This window comes from Carcharhinus amblyrhynchos, chromosome 8 (assembly GCF_965287045.1).
Source record: "Carcharhinus amblyrhynchos chromosome 8, sCarAmb.v2.hapA, whole genome shotgun sequence".
NCBI lineage: Eukaryota > Metazoa > Chordata > Chondrichthyes > Carcharhiniformes > Carcharhinidae > Carcharhinus > Carcharhinus amblyrhynchos.
Genome location: NC_137331.1, coordinates 66,215,660 through 66,228,980, shown reverse-complemented (window position 1 = coordinate 66,228,980; position 13,321 = coordinate 66,215,660). Strand labels below are relative to the sequence as shown.

The 13,321-nt window shown below is 42.8% G+C and overlaps 1 protein-coding gene across 1 annotated transcript in view; it reads left to right on the top strand.

Moving 5' to 3' along the window:
- Positions 1–12,563, top strand: part of LOC145346377 (oxygen-regulated protein 1-like) — a 208,018-nt gene extending 195,455 nt beyond the window's left edge. Inside the window, exons 35-37 of the mRNA XM_080193537.1 lie at positions 12,129–12,283; positions 12,433–12,511; positions 12,556–12,563. Coding sequence (XP_080049663.1) covers positions 12,129–12,283; positions 12,433–12,511; positions 12,556–12,563 — 242 coding nt within the window. The remainder of the gene's footprint in view (positions 1–12,128; positions 12,284–12,432; positions 12,512–12,555) is intronic.
- Positions 12,564–13,321: the final 758 nt, after the last annotated feature.

Here is a 13,321-nt window from a genome sequence, read left to right as displayed (position 1 = left end):
ACGCTCTCATGTGGAATTGTATGCCTTGCAATGTCTAAAGAGGTGATGAGCTGAAATGGGTATCCACTATCACAATGGCATGTGCCTGTCCTCTTACTCAGTTTAGTACGTGATGGAAGTTAGTCTTTTTCATGGATAATAGATTCTGTCTTGCGGTGAGCTCTGCCTGTCATTCTGCTGTATTTTGTAGAATTCTTGCTTGTCACATGGACTTCTTGAATAATTTAAAGCAATCCTAGCCAATTTAATCTTTGCTTGTAACTGCTGTAAATCCACTGTTACAGCGGCTAAACACAGCTTTATTTAAGGAAAATGTCACTGCTGTCTTGCTCATTCCCCATGCTGCAAAATAAGCTTGACTTGATCGAAGTGACAGTTTTATTCGTGTATGGGCTTCACAGAAACCCAATTTTCTTGTATTCCTCCAGGTAGCAACTGGGTGGGCTACTTAACATATTCTATTGCTTTGCCTATGTGTTGTTGGTGCTCGAGGATGCAGGGACCACTGTCAAGCATCCAGACAGAACAGTCTCTTCTTGCTTCTGATGGTTTATTTTCCAAAGCATCGAGTTCTCTTTTTCAACGTGTTCTGTCATGATTCTCCAATGTGTAACTCTCCTACAAAGAGAGTTATCTTGTTTGACTTCCTTCTCTCACCAAATTTTAATCCAGGAAGCCATGGAGAACTTTCATTGTTCCATGTGGTGAACGTTGTAACCAATGTGAAAGGGTGATTATTCCACTTCCTGACACATTAGGCTCTATTTTATCATTTTGATTCTAAGTGCTGGGCAGACTTGAAACTGGGAGTGTTTCAGATCTGACTTTTAGACCTGTTCTCAGGTGCCCCCATACATATTCTGCCTGCAAAAATATCAGTGATTATGAATCGTGCTGCAGAAGCTTGTTTGTGGGGCTTAACATGCCTGAAATACTGCAGTTCCGATTGGAGCCTCTAACTGCGCATGTGCAGTTAAAAAAAAATCGAAAAATGCTCCCCTGCCACATTGTTCCCGGGCCAGATAATGATGATGTGGAGTTGCTAGCATTGGACTGGGGTAGGCACAGTAAATTTTCTCACAACTTCAGGTTAAAGTCCAACAGGTTTATACGGTAGCACGAGCTTTTAAAGTGTTGCTCTTTCATCAGGTGAGTAGAGTTCTGTTCACAAAACAAGATATATAAAGACACAAACTCAATTACAAGATAATTGTTGGAATGTGGGTCTTAACAGGTAATCAAGTCTTTACAGCTCAGACAATATGAGTGGAGGGAGGGTTAAGCACAAGTTAAAGAGTTGTGGATTGTCTCCAGCCAGGACAGTTAGTGAGATTTTGCAAGCCCAGGAAAGTTGTGAGAGTTACAGATAGTGTGACATGAACCCAAGATCCTGGTTGAGGTCGTCCTCATGCGTGTGGAACTTGGCTATCAGTTTCTGCTCAGCGATTTTGCATTGTCATGTGTCGTGAAGGCCCGCTGAACTGAAGATCAGAGGCTGAATCCCTTTTGACTGCTGAAGTGTTCCCCAACAGGAAGATAACAGTCTTACCTGGTGATTGTTGAGCAGTATTCATTCATCCATTGTCGTAGCATCTGCATTGTCTCCCCTATGTACCATGCCTCGGGACATCCTTTCCTACAGTGTATCAGGTACACAATGTTGGCCGAGTCACAAGAGTATGTATCTTGTGCCTGATGGATGGTTTTCTCATATGAGATGATGGCATCATGTTGATGATCCTGCACGTCTTGCAGACGTTGCTGTTGCAGAGTTCTGTGCTGGATAATACCATCCCTGTCCCCTACAGACATTTCCCCACCCAACCCCTAACATAACTGACCCTCTTATCCCCTACACCCACCCTGCTACCCAGACCAATCATTCCCCCCACCATCGATTAGACACAGAGTGGCAGCGGACGCTCCCTTCTCCCTGACCGGTCACACACACAGTGGCACCGGCCCTCCTCCCACCAGCCTCTCCCCACCAATCTGAATGGAGCCATCTAACCCACCTCCCTCCTACCTCCATCGATCTGAGTGGAGCCATCTGACCCACCTCCCTCCTCCGCCCCTCCCGCCCAATCTGAGTGAGGCTATCTGACCCACCTCCCATCCCCCTTCACACTCCTCTTCCAGTCCCCTCCCCGCCCCCGACAGCGGCTATTTTTGCCCTTAGTAAATGGTGAACTAGCGTGGAGGTGGGCATGGATTGCACTACTCACCTCACGCCCGACTTTACCAAGTTTTCACGCCCGAAAACAGGCGCAACTTGATGATAAAATCAGGCCCATCATTTGTTAAAATTAATCAATAGTGTTCACATATAATTTTTCGATAGACGTCCTAGTTAAACCTGGAATATGAGATGAAAATTGACCTTCATAGTTTAGCCACAGTAGGTTTGTCAAGTTCCCCATTCCCTAGACTTCAGAAAGAACTTTGGTCATGTTTAAATGTCTCCAGTTGTCTTCAAAATGTGTGCCGCCAGATTATATTTGGTCTGTCCTATGGCATTCCTTTAAAATGTTTTCAATGCACTCATTCATCAACAGTGAATTCTCTCCCTTAGAGAAAGGAATTTCCTCTGAGCCATCAAATTATATTAAATTATTTTACAGATATTATTTATTGATTTGATTTTTCTTGGTGTTCCTTTGAAATTTCCTGTTGTTCCTTGTAGCCTCCAAATACAACATTCTACATTGCTCTTCTTCATTTCTACATCCTCAACATGTGAAATCAAGATTCCCTCTATAGCTTCCCTCTAAATATTCTTTTGCCTGAATCCTGCGGAGTTTGGTACCCCTACTTCCCTTATTCATTCTTCTCCCTGCAATTGATAGATTTTTAAAAATCAATTGCTTGTTGATTTATTTTTGCTTCTGTCCATAATGATGGCATCCTACACCTTTAGACTTTGGTTCTGTACCTAAAAAAGTACATTCAAAAAATACCATGGACTCACAAAATCAATGTGTGAAGTGACTGATTACTATCTTTGTCTAGAACGACCTGGGCATTAACTGCATGACCAGCAGCTAGAGAATGCAATCAAAAAGCAATTGTTAATTTAACTGGTATCAGCATGGAGCTAGAGCTGGATTTATTGCTGCAACATAGTGAACCTCTGTGCCAGGAAAGCACAAACATTGCATGGAGTTGATAGTTCATGCATAAGCTCACATGTGGAAACTTGATGGGTCACATCGGTCTAAACCAGAGGTTCAAAAAGATAAAGTTTAAATCTCAAGTGTCTTTTAAACAGGTTTTAATTCCTCCTTTGTTGTTCTTGTGCAAGAATTCTCAAAGTCTTTCTGACTATGGTCATGTCACAAATGTTTACTTTATGTGCAAGGAAAACCATTGCCTGCCACTTACAGTGAGTGAAACTAAAAGATGTAGACCGCGATTCTCCCATCCTGACCTGCTAATTTTTTGGAAGTGTTCCCAATGCGCGCGCATCTTCCAGCGACAGACATCCAGTGCGGTCGGGTTCACATTGGAAATCGACAGGAACAGCTGATAAGTGATTTTAATCTCATTTGAATGTAATTTAAATGTGATTATCAGGCCCAGGATTGAATTCTCCAGGCCCGATAGCAACTCCCACCCCACCAGTACAGTTTCACTCCAGCAGGATTTAGAATAGGTTCCCACTTTTGGGGAACTAGGGGGAGATCCTGCTAGAGTGAAGGGGGGGCGCAAACAGGTTCCTCCAAGGGGGCATGGGGCAATGCTGGGGACAGGGCTAGGGGCAGGGTACAGGGGCAATCAGTGGGGGTGGGGGGTTCATGCTACCACTCTGCATGGGGATAGGGACTGGAGGGAGGCCAGCGATCAGGACAGGCTGGGGGGAGGGGAGGGGTCTGCCTCCTGTGGGGGGGTGGTTTGCTGGGGTGGGGAGATCTGCTTCCCTGGGTGGGGGGATGGGGGGGTGGTCTACCTCTCATGGGGAGGAGTGAATCGTCACTGTTGGAGAGGGGGGGCACTGGAGGTCGAGCGCTGCTGGACCGGTGTTGTTCGGGGCTGGCGTAGAATGCATGTGGAGGCCATGATCAGGCGTGAGGTTGTTGGGAGAGGCAGCACTGTGAGGGTCCCAGGCTGGCTGGTGAATGAGCTGGCCAGCAAACAGGAGGTTGACAGTTCAAGGCCATTGCACATGCACAGAGTTCCAGAACTGTCAGGCTCTGGTGTGATTAGGCCCTGACCCCCCCGCCGGATTTTTATTTATATTCACGATTGTGACTTCTGCAGTGCACAAAGTGGGGAAATTTGAGTGTGAAGTTACAATGAAAAACAATTGTGATTTACACCAGCTTTCCCGCAAATTCAGCACTTAGAACTTTTTTAGGAAAATCAGTGCTATCAGCCTGTTAAAATGGAGGGAGGAATTTTAGGGTTGAGCAGATAAATATCTTACAGCACAAAATAAGGCCATTCATCCCATAGTGTTTCTCCTGGCTCTTTGACAGTGCTCTCTAATTAGTCTCACTCCTTTTCTCCTTCTCTGTAGCTTTGCATTTTCCTTTTCTATTATTTATACAATTACCATTTGGAACTTGCAATTGTATCTGCTTTCACTATCATTTATTCAGTGCATTCTTGATCACAATAACTTGCTCGTAAAATGTTTCTCCATCCCTTGCTGATTGATGTTCCTGCCAGTGGAAATATTTTCTCCCCGATTGCTTCATTAATACACCCATAGCCCTGAGCACCTGCACTATTGGTCTCCAAGGAGAACAATCCCAGCTTCTCTCATCTCTCCATATAACTAAATTCCCATATCCCTGGGTACCATTCCAGTAAATCATTTCTGCACCCCCATCAAAGGCGAATGACGAGGTTTGGATCCTTGGTATGTCATTCCAACTGTGTCAAGACAGCGACAGGTTCAGTGGAATAAATAGATTTGCATCTAACTGCCAACTGTTCAATCACAGTATCCAGTCAGTGTGAAGCTTGACTATTGGGTTAATTAATGTCAGCCATGACCCAGCCTGAATTAGAAAATCATGGGTTCAAGCACCATTCCAGAGACTCGAGCACAAAATCCAGGCTGTGCTGTTGGAGATGTTGCCTTTCAGATGTGACATTGAACTGAAGCTCGACCTATCTTTTCAGATATTAAAAGATCCCACTGTTTTAAAGAAGAGCAGTGTGCAGAGCCTGGTATCTTGGCCAATATTAATGCCTCAACAGCACTAAAATAAAATCTCAGGTCATTATCATAATACTGTTTGTTGGACCTTACAGTGCGCAAAGTGGCCACAACAATTCCCAAGCGGCAAAAGTACAAATACTTTGTATTTTTGAGTAGTCTGAGATTGTGAATAATTCCATCTAAATGCTGTTGTTAATTGGATAGCAAGAGGCATCTGATTATTAGTAGATGTCACTGCAACCTATTGGTCAGAATAATTTTGGAACTTTAAACGTTAAAACAAGCAACCTATCTTTTAACTCTACAGAAGATTAATTTTTTAATCAGCATGACTAGAATTGATCAGTAAAGTACCCAAACAAACTGACGTATTGTTTAACCAGTATGGGAAAATCCACTGGACAGGGTCACAATGCTGTTAAAAGAGATTGTCAGCCACTGTGTAAGATCCCAAGATAGAATCCCCTTTCACCAGAGTGCATTGTGAAGTGGAGATCATAAAGCTGTAGAAATTGAGAAAGTAGTCAAAGTGTCATCAGCGCAGTTGAGATCATTGAACTGCTTATGAGGCTATTTGGCAGTTGAGAATTGGCACTTACCATCAATGCCAAGTCCCACCATATGCCATGAGTGATATTTCTGGCAGGTTTCCTGCCATGGACACCCAACAATCTGTGCCTCTTGGCTGATCCCAATTTCCTTAGGAGGTGAAATTATGGCTGCTTTCTCTCTGCCTGTATTTCCATGCAGGCCCTGTCACCTTGTATGGCTGTTTGTGCCAACTGCTCTTGGAGCATAGATTAGAATAATCATGAGATGTGAAGTGAAGTTAACTGACAGTCAAATGAATGCTCTTTACTACTAATGCAGTGTTCAGTCAGAATTACCTTTTTTAGGATTGAACTATAATTTTGATCACTTTAGGAGATTACACCCATTTTGCATGTGATTCAAAACAATGGCTACTCTGTGTGTAGTACAAACAAGCTGGCACAGAAACTCTTCTACAAGCTGTTGTTATGATCACAGTTGGTGTTATAACTGCTTGAGAAGATCCCAGAATGGAACCCTGGCTCAAACCACTGTAACTTTTAATTTTAGTTTATAAAACACGGAGGAACAAAGTCACAGGATCCCTAATTAGTTATAACAAGGAAAAAAAACATGAAAACATTGGATTAATATTAATATTATTTATTCTCCCCCTTAGCTTAACACATATACACAGATTTAAAGATTAACATGAATTACAAAGTACATCGTAAACTACAATGGTTTCATTGACAAAAGAAGACCCTTTTAATCACACAAAATGACTGTGGTCAAATACATACATGACATTCTGATCTCAAGTAGTGTCTATGGACTTGTCCTCAAAATTCCCCAGATGATGGTCATACGAGAGTTTCTGATTTCCACTCTCAGAAACACAATCTTCTCTCATAATTATGCTTTCCTTTAGCAGTTTGTATTCTGAAATCCAGCCCAAGTTTTACAAATGAATCTTTTAACCCAAGCTTCTGCTCCACTTTTAACATTGAACCCAGAGTCCGATTTTGCCATTTGGAGTCTAAGGGCTGGATCCGGACGTAATACAAATCTGAGCCCAGAATCCTCTTTGCAGAGCCCCCATACGCTTTTTGCCCACTCTGGTCTGATTCACGCTGTGGGCGTGGCTTAGCGCTGCCAGAACGATCAGAGCTCTGAACTGTGTGTACGCAGTTCAAAAAAAAAATCTGAAAAAGCGTGCCCGGGTCAGGAAAGAGAAAAAAAGCAGAGAGAGTGGCTCTCTGACACAGATCACAGAAGAAGGTAAAGTGGGATTCGGTGGGAGAGTTGGGTACACGGTTCATCAAATCGATTTCAATGCATGCTCCTGAATCAGAAGTCGGTAAAGCTGCGATCTGCTCAGATTTCAGGTGCAGGTTGTGTTAAAGGCCCGACGCCCGAATTTACTGTGATTTTGGTAAAATCAGGTCCCCAGTCAAGGATTTTACACCAATCCTGTTAAGGTTCCCTTTGTCTTAACTGCTTTGACACAAACTCCAAGATCCAGCCACTAATTTCCATAATTATTTCAATTCATGTTCCACAGGCTGTTGCAAAATCGCACAAATCTGAAAATCATTTCAGATATCTTTCTGGTGTCTCAGTCTTTTCCTCAGCTCTGTCCTTTTTTACTGTCTTCTAGTACCTTTCATCTCAGACTTCTTGGAAACTTCTCTTTATTTCTTTAACTACCTGCTGTTCGGATCTCTGCCCTTGTTTTTGTAACCATTATTTCATGGTATAGCTTTTCTTCCAGCAAAGTGAAAGAGATGTTCCCCTTCCGGACTTCTAAACCACTTCTTCTAGCATAGCTATGAAAGCTTTCTTCTCTCTCATTAGCTATCTTCAACTGCAATCAAATCGACTGAAATAAAACTTTAAAACTTCTGTATATTACAAGACCTTAGCTTCTAAGCAACCATTGCCATTTTATTTCTTATCCACACCATAGCCGTCTCTAAGCACAATAGAAACACAGTTGGAACTTAACCAACCTTCACACATATAAACTCTTTTGTTCAGCTTGATCTCACTATAAGTGTGACCCTTCTAGGCACAGAAACATTAAATTAATTACTTAATTTCTATTGTTTACCAATAAAAATATAAATCCTTTAAAACTACCATTGTTTTCCTAACATTATCCACAGCATGGTGACAGTCAAAGGGCAAGCTGTATGGAGATGTAGTGGGTCGGGCCTGCCAGCTAAAGAACGGGTGAGAGACCTGTATTGCCTTCTCCTGCAATGCCTACCTTCATATGCTTCTCTGGGCTCATTTGATCACTCGTGGGACTTCCCCTAGATTACGGAAATCCTGTCCCTGTGATAGCTGCCATCCAATCAGTGGCAAGTAGCTCTTTTGCTCAGCTGTATCACCTGGGAGGTGGTGCTGCTGCCACAACAGCAGCCACTGGAGGCTCAAGATCAAGGAATTACCTAAGTCATGGTTTTGCAAGATGGGGTGCAGCAGGGGAGGAGGTCAGCAGCAAGCGTATAGTTCTTAACACAAAACTCCCCTTGTTACTCTGGATCCCTTGATCAGGCACTGTGTTTCCTAGATTAAGGGGCCTCCTGGGGGACCATTAGCAGCCTTCACCACTATACTTCTCATTCACATTGCATGGCAACAGGTCTACCTACAGCTAAGTTAATACCAGTGCATTTTGGATGAGGCTCTTGCATGATCATTAATTGGCCCCTTAAGGGCCTCAATTGGTAGCTGGGAGGGAAGTATGACCTTGGGCCATATTGCCACAGGTCATAATTTTGACAAAGGTAGGAAGGCAGCAGAGTTCTCACAAAACACTTTCCCATCTGATTAAATACCCTCCCAGCATCCAAAAAGAGAGGAGACAAATTCCCCCCCCCCCCCACCACCGCATCTTTTCCCCAATGGTAAAAATGTGGAAATTCACTCCCGAAAATGTTCACATAGCAACATTGGTGGTAGTTTTAACTGGTTGGTAGCCTGATGGAAAGAATCATCTGCCCTTTATAAAACCCATCTGATTTCTGTTCCATTGATTTCAAATTTTCATCCAGAAAATAAAGTTGGGAATTATCCCCATTATGTCAGTAGTAAGCTAAATGTTGCTTTTCAAACAGTAGTTATGAAGGGAGAGATTGGTAAGATAGTTTTATGGTTTTTTAGTTTTATGTTTTTCCTAAATGATTTGAAAGATTAATTCATATAAAAGTATATATCAGACTATCAAGCAGGATTTTATGATCTTTGAAACTGACACTGCAGTTTGTTTAACAGTACAAGTGATCTTTTGTTGTTTAAACACCATTATAAAACTGTTATACTTACTTTATGACATAATCTTAACTTGTACGTGGAATTCTCATTATATTTGACTGTTTCCTTAAGAAACAGAAATTCAGACTTTGAATTGTTTTGAAACCTTTTTGAATACTGAATATAATATGATAGAATATGTAATTTTAAAAATATTTCTGCAAGGCATACAACATTTTCCATTTGGTAATAGTGTCACAAATGTGAGGCTTTATATGATTATGCTTCAAGACTGTGTCTTTACTTTAGAATAAAATGGTGGAATGAAGGTGTCAGGCAATCTGTTCTGAATTCTGCTAATAGGAAGTTTGGGTTATTTGGGTGTTGAAGATTAAAGGATTGTTTTACTAGAAGGATGTTGCAAAGTGTTCATCCTTGTAAACAATGACCAAAGCATCTGTCCTGTTAGTAAACAGATTGTTAGTCTCCAAAGTCTCAGGAAGGTGTGAGGAATGTTTGGTTTTGTAAGCAGCTGTAATTCAAACTGCAAAATGACAGCAATATATAGTGGATGGTGGACAATTGAAGTGAACACAGAAAGTACTGGAACTCTGCTAGTTTGTCAGCATTTGAATTTTTCAACCAAAGGTCATCCTGTTGGTTCTATACTTACCCCATGGAAAGTTGTCAGACCTGCTGAGATATTCCAGATTTTCTGTTTTTGCATTAACACAGGTTAAGTACTCAATTTAGACCTGGAGTGTTTGATAAGTTAAACTAATGCATTTGTGTTTACTCAGGTTTCCCTTCATGTTTCAGGGTAGAGTTTTAATTAGGGACAGAGACATGTGCTTAATGGGAGGAACAAAGCTTTCAGGGGAGAAATAGTAGGGGTGATTCCCCCCGCAAAAGTGCTGAATTGGTGGGAAAACTGTTTTAGATCACGACTGTTTTCTCAGTTCAACTTCACACTCAGATCTGCCCACTCTGTGCAATACAGAGGTCTCAATCATGAATCTAATTAAAAACCCAGGAAGCAGGACATATTCGCGCCAGAATCTGACAGTTCTGGCACTCTGCACATGCGCAGTAGTCCCAATCTACCAGTCTCCCTGTTTGGTGACCAGTTTGATCACTGGGCAGCTCAGGACGCCTACAGTGCTGCTCCTCCAGCCCCCCCCCCCAACAGCCCAATCGCAGCCCCCACAACAATTCCTGGGCCAGCCCTGATCTCCCCGCCAAAGAGCGCTCCGATGTCCAGCACCCAGCAGTGGCAATCTCCCCACCCCTCTCACCCCAGCAGACTCCCCTGAGGTCAGACCCCCCCCCCACCCCCCCACCGCCAAGGGGGCCAGGCCCCTCCCCCAGCAGACTGCCCCCCCCCCACCCCCCAGCCCACCCCGATCACTGGTCTCCTTCCAGCCCAGACCAATCCCCATGCAGAATGACAACCGGACCCCCCTCCCCATCCTCACTGATTGCCCTGAGACACCACCCACAATAGGCCCAATCCCCTTGGCACTGTCTGATGCCTGATGAGGCAGTGCCAAGGTGCCCCCTGGGCATGAGCATTTTGCCCCTTGAGCAGTGCCAGCCTGTGCTCCCTGGCACTGCCCAAGGGTCAAACTGCCCATGTCTAGGGGGCACCACCCCCCCCTTCGTCTAACCCTTTGAGGGGCCTTGATTGCATCTTCTTTATTCCGGCGGGTATCCCGCTAGTACCCCAAACGTGGGGAGCTACTCTAAACGCCACCGGAATGAAGCACTCCTGGCAGGACAGGCGATTCAGTCAGGGTTGGCAAATTCCTGATAATGAAATGCTAAATATATTTAAACTACATTGAAATAGATTCAAATAATCTACCTGTCTTCTCGCCGATTTCCAGCATGGTCTGGTCTCCACCTCTGGGAGATGTGCTTGCATTCCTGGCGCATGCGCAAATCCCGGAACAAGGCTGACAACGCACAGCTCCCAGCTCAATCCGCCAGCAAAGTTGTGGGTCACAATGAGAAATTTGTTTCCACTGTGTCAGTTTTATTTTTAAAATACGAACAGTTTCCTGCCTGTTTTGACAGAAGGAAGCAGTGGCTTCTGTAAAGGCCTCTCTGAGATCTCTAGGACTGTTAATCTGAGTCAAGCAAGCAGGCCTGTAATTTTCTGATTAATTTTAAAGGTGGGGGGGGTTAAGTTTATAAGTGGAATATTGCTTGAATGGATTTAAATATTGTTCTACTATTAAAAGGTAAGCCAATTAATTTGGTGCAGTTAAACTGTCTTATTAAATAACATCTGTTTGATAAAAGGTTGTAAGAAGTACCGGAGTTGAGGGGATTGAGCTATGAGGAGAGGCTGAATAAACTAGGCTTGTACTCGTTAGAGTTTAGAAGAATGAGGGGAGATCTCATTGAGACGTATAAGATGATGAATGGGATGGATAGGATAGAGGTGGAGAGACTCTTCCCGCTCAAAAAAGACAGTAGGACTAGGGGGCACAGCCTCAAGATAAAGGGGAGGCGGTTTAGAACGGAGTTGAGGAGGAACTTCTTCACTCAAAGGGTGGTGAATCTCTGGAATTCTCTGCCCGTTGAAGTGGTGGAGGCTGCCTCGCTAAATATTTTTAAGAAGCGGGTTGATGGGTTTTTGATAAGAGAAGGGATTGAGGGTTATGGGGAGAGGGCGGGAAAGTGGAACTGAGCCACGACAGATCAGCCATGATCTTATTGAATGGCGGGGCAGGCTCGAAGGGCTAGATGGCCTACTCCTGCTCCTATTTCTTATGTTCTTATGTTCTTATGTTATGTAAGTCTCACAACTTCCCATACCTGACGAAGGAACGGCATTTCCGAAAGCTTGTGGGTTTACTGTCAAACAAACTGGTTAGACTTTAACCTGGTGTTGTGAGACTTATTACTGTGTTTACCCCAGTCCAATGCCGGCATCTCTACATCATGATAAAAGCTTCCCAGTGAGTCAATTGCATCGGGAGTGAAACATTATATCACATTAGTGCCAAAATATCAAATTGTTGGGACCTAGTCTGACTTCATAATATACCATAACATACCTTGGCTTTCTGATCTGGTACCCTGACAGCGTACAGCAGGACACGGACAGAACTCATGCGTGTCAACAATAATGCTCATATGTAACTTTCATATTATTTTGCAGTGAACCATTATCTTGTTTATGTGCATATTGGTGATCGTTGGGCAGCTGAGACGTATGCAAATGTATTTGTAACATTACACGGGGAAAGAGGAGACACTGGACTCAGGAAGCTCAACAAGTCATTAGTACATGGGGAAAAGTTTCAACAAAACAAGGTATTATACATTTAATTGAAGAATTAAATCTATTTTATGGATTTTAAATCTGTTGATGGAAATGGAAACAAAATATGAATCATAAAAGCCAGAGCAGCTGATCATATAATTAAACTTGTACTTAATGCCATTTTCATTACAACTTACAGACTGACTCATTTTTGGTGAAAGCAGTATCTTTAGGCCAACTGACAAAGGTGATCATTGGTCACGATGGAGAAGGATATGGTGCTGGAATGTATCTGAAGATGATAATAGTACGTGAATCAAAGGATTCTGACAGAGAATGGGTGTTCCCATGCTGGAGCTGGCTGGATGACCACATTGGAACTAAACAAACTGTTCACGAGTTAGCTTTGTTGGGTAAGCTTTGTATCTATAGTGTTGCTTCAAATTGTGAATGCAATAATTGCAACCTTCAAAGTCTTGCTTCATTTTATAAAGGTTACTTCACTTAACAGCAAGATCAATCATTTACATTCATTTATGTGGTGTTAAATTTTAAATGCCCTTAAAAACAATGCATTAGCTTTTCAAAAGTAATCTATTTCCAATTTAAAATTACTCAATTTGATGTTTTTGCTAAAACTGATACCTCAGCATTCTTTTATTCAAATTGATTAACTCAAAGTGCTGACTAATTTGAATTCCTTTCAAGCACAAAACAACAAATAGTTTGTATTTTTAGGTCTAGAACTGTGCTGATATCCATCAGGTGCACACAGTGTAAGGGGATGGGGGGGTGTCGGGGAGATGCAAAACCAGGACACAGAATATGCATCCAGTTAATATTTATGGTGACCTTCTGCATTGCACTCCTGTGGCATCCCATTTAGGAGCACTAATTCCATATATTTGACATATTGTATTCTTACTGCCTCTGTTATTTCAGCACGTGACACTTTATTATCATGTTTGCAGAAATTGCCGTCTCACACTCACCAGAGCCACCTTAAGGCAAGTCTTGCCTCATTTTGTGTAGGCAGAGAATCCCAAAGATTCAATATCTTCAGAGTGAAGAAATTCCTCCTTATCTCA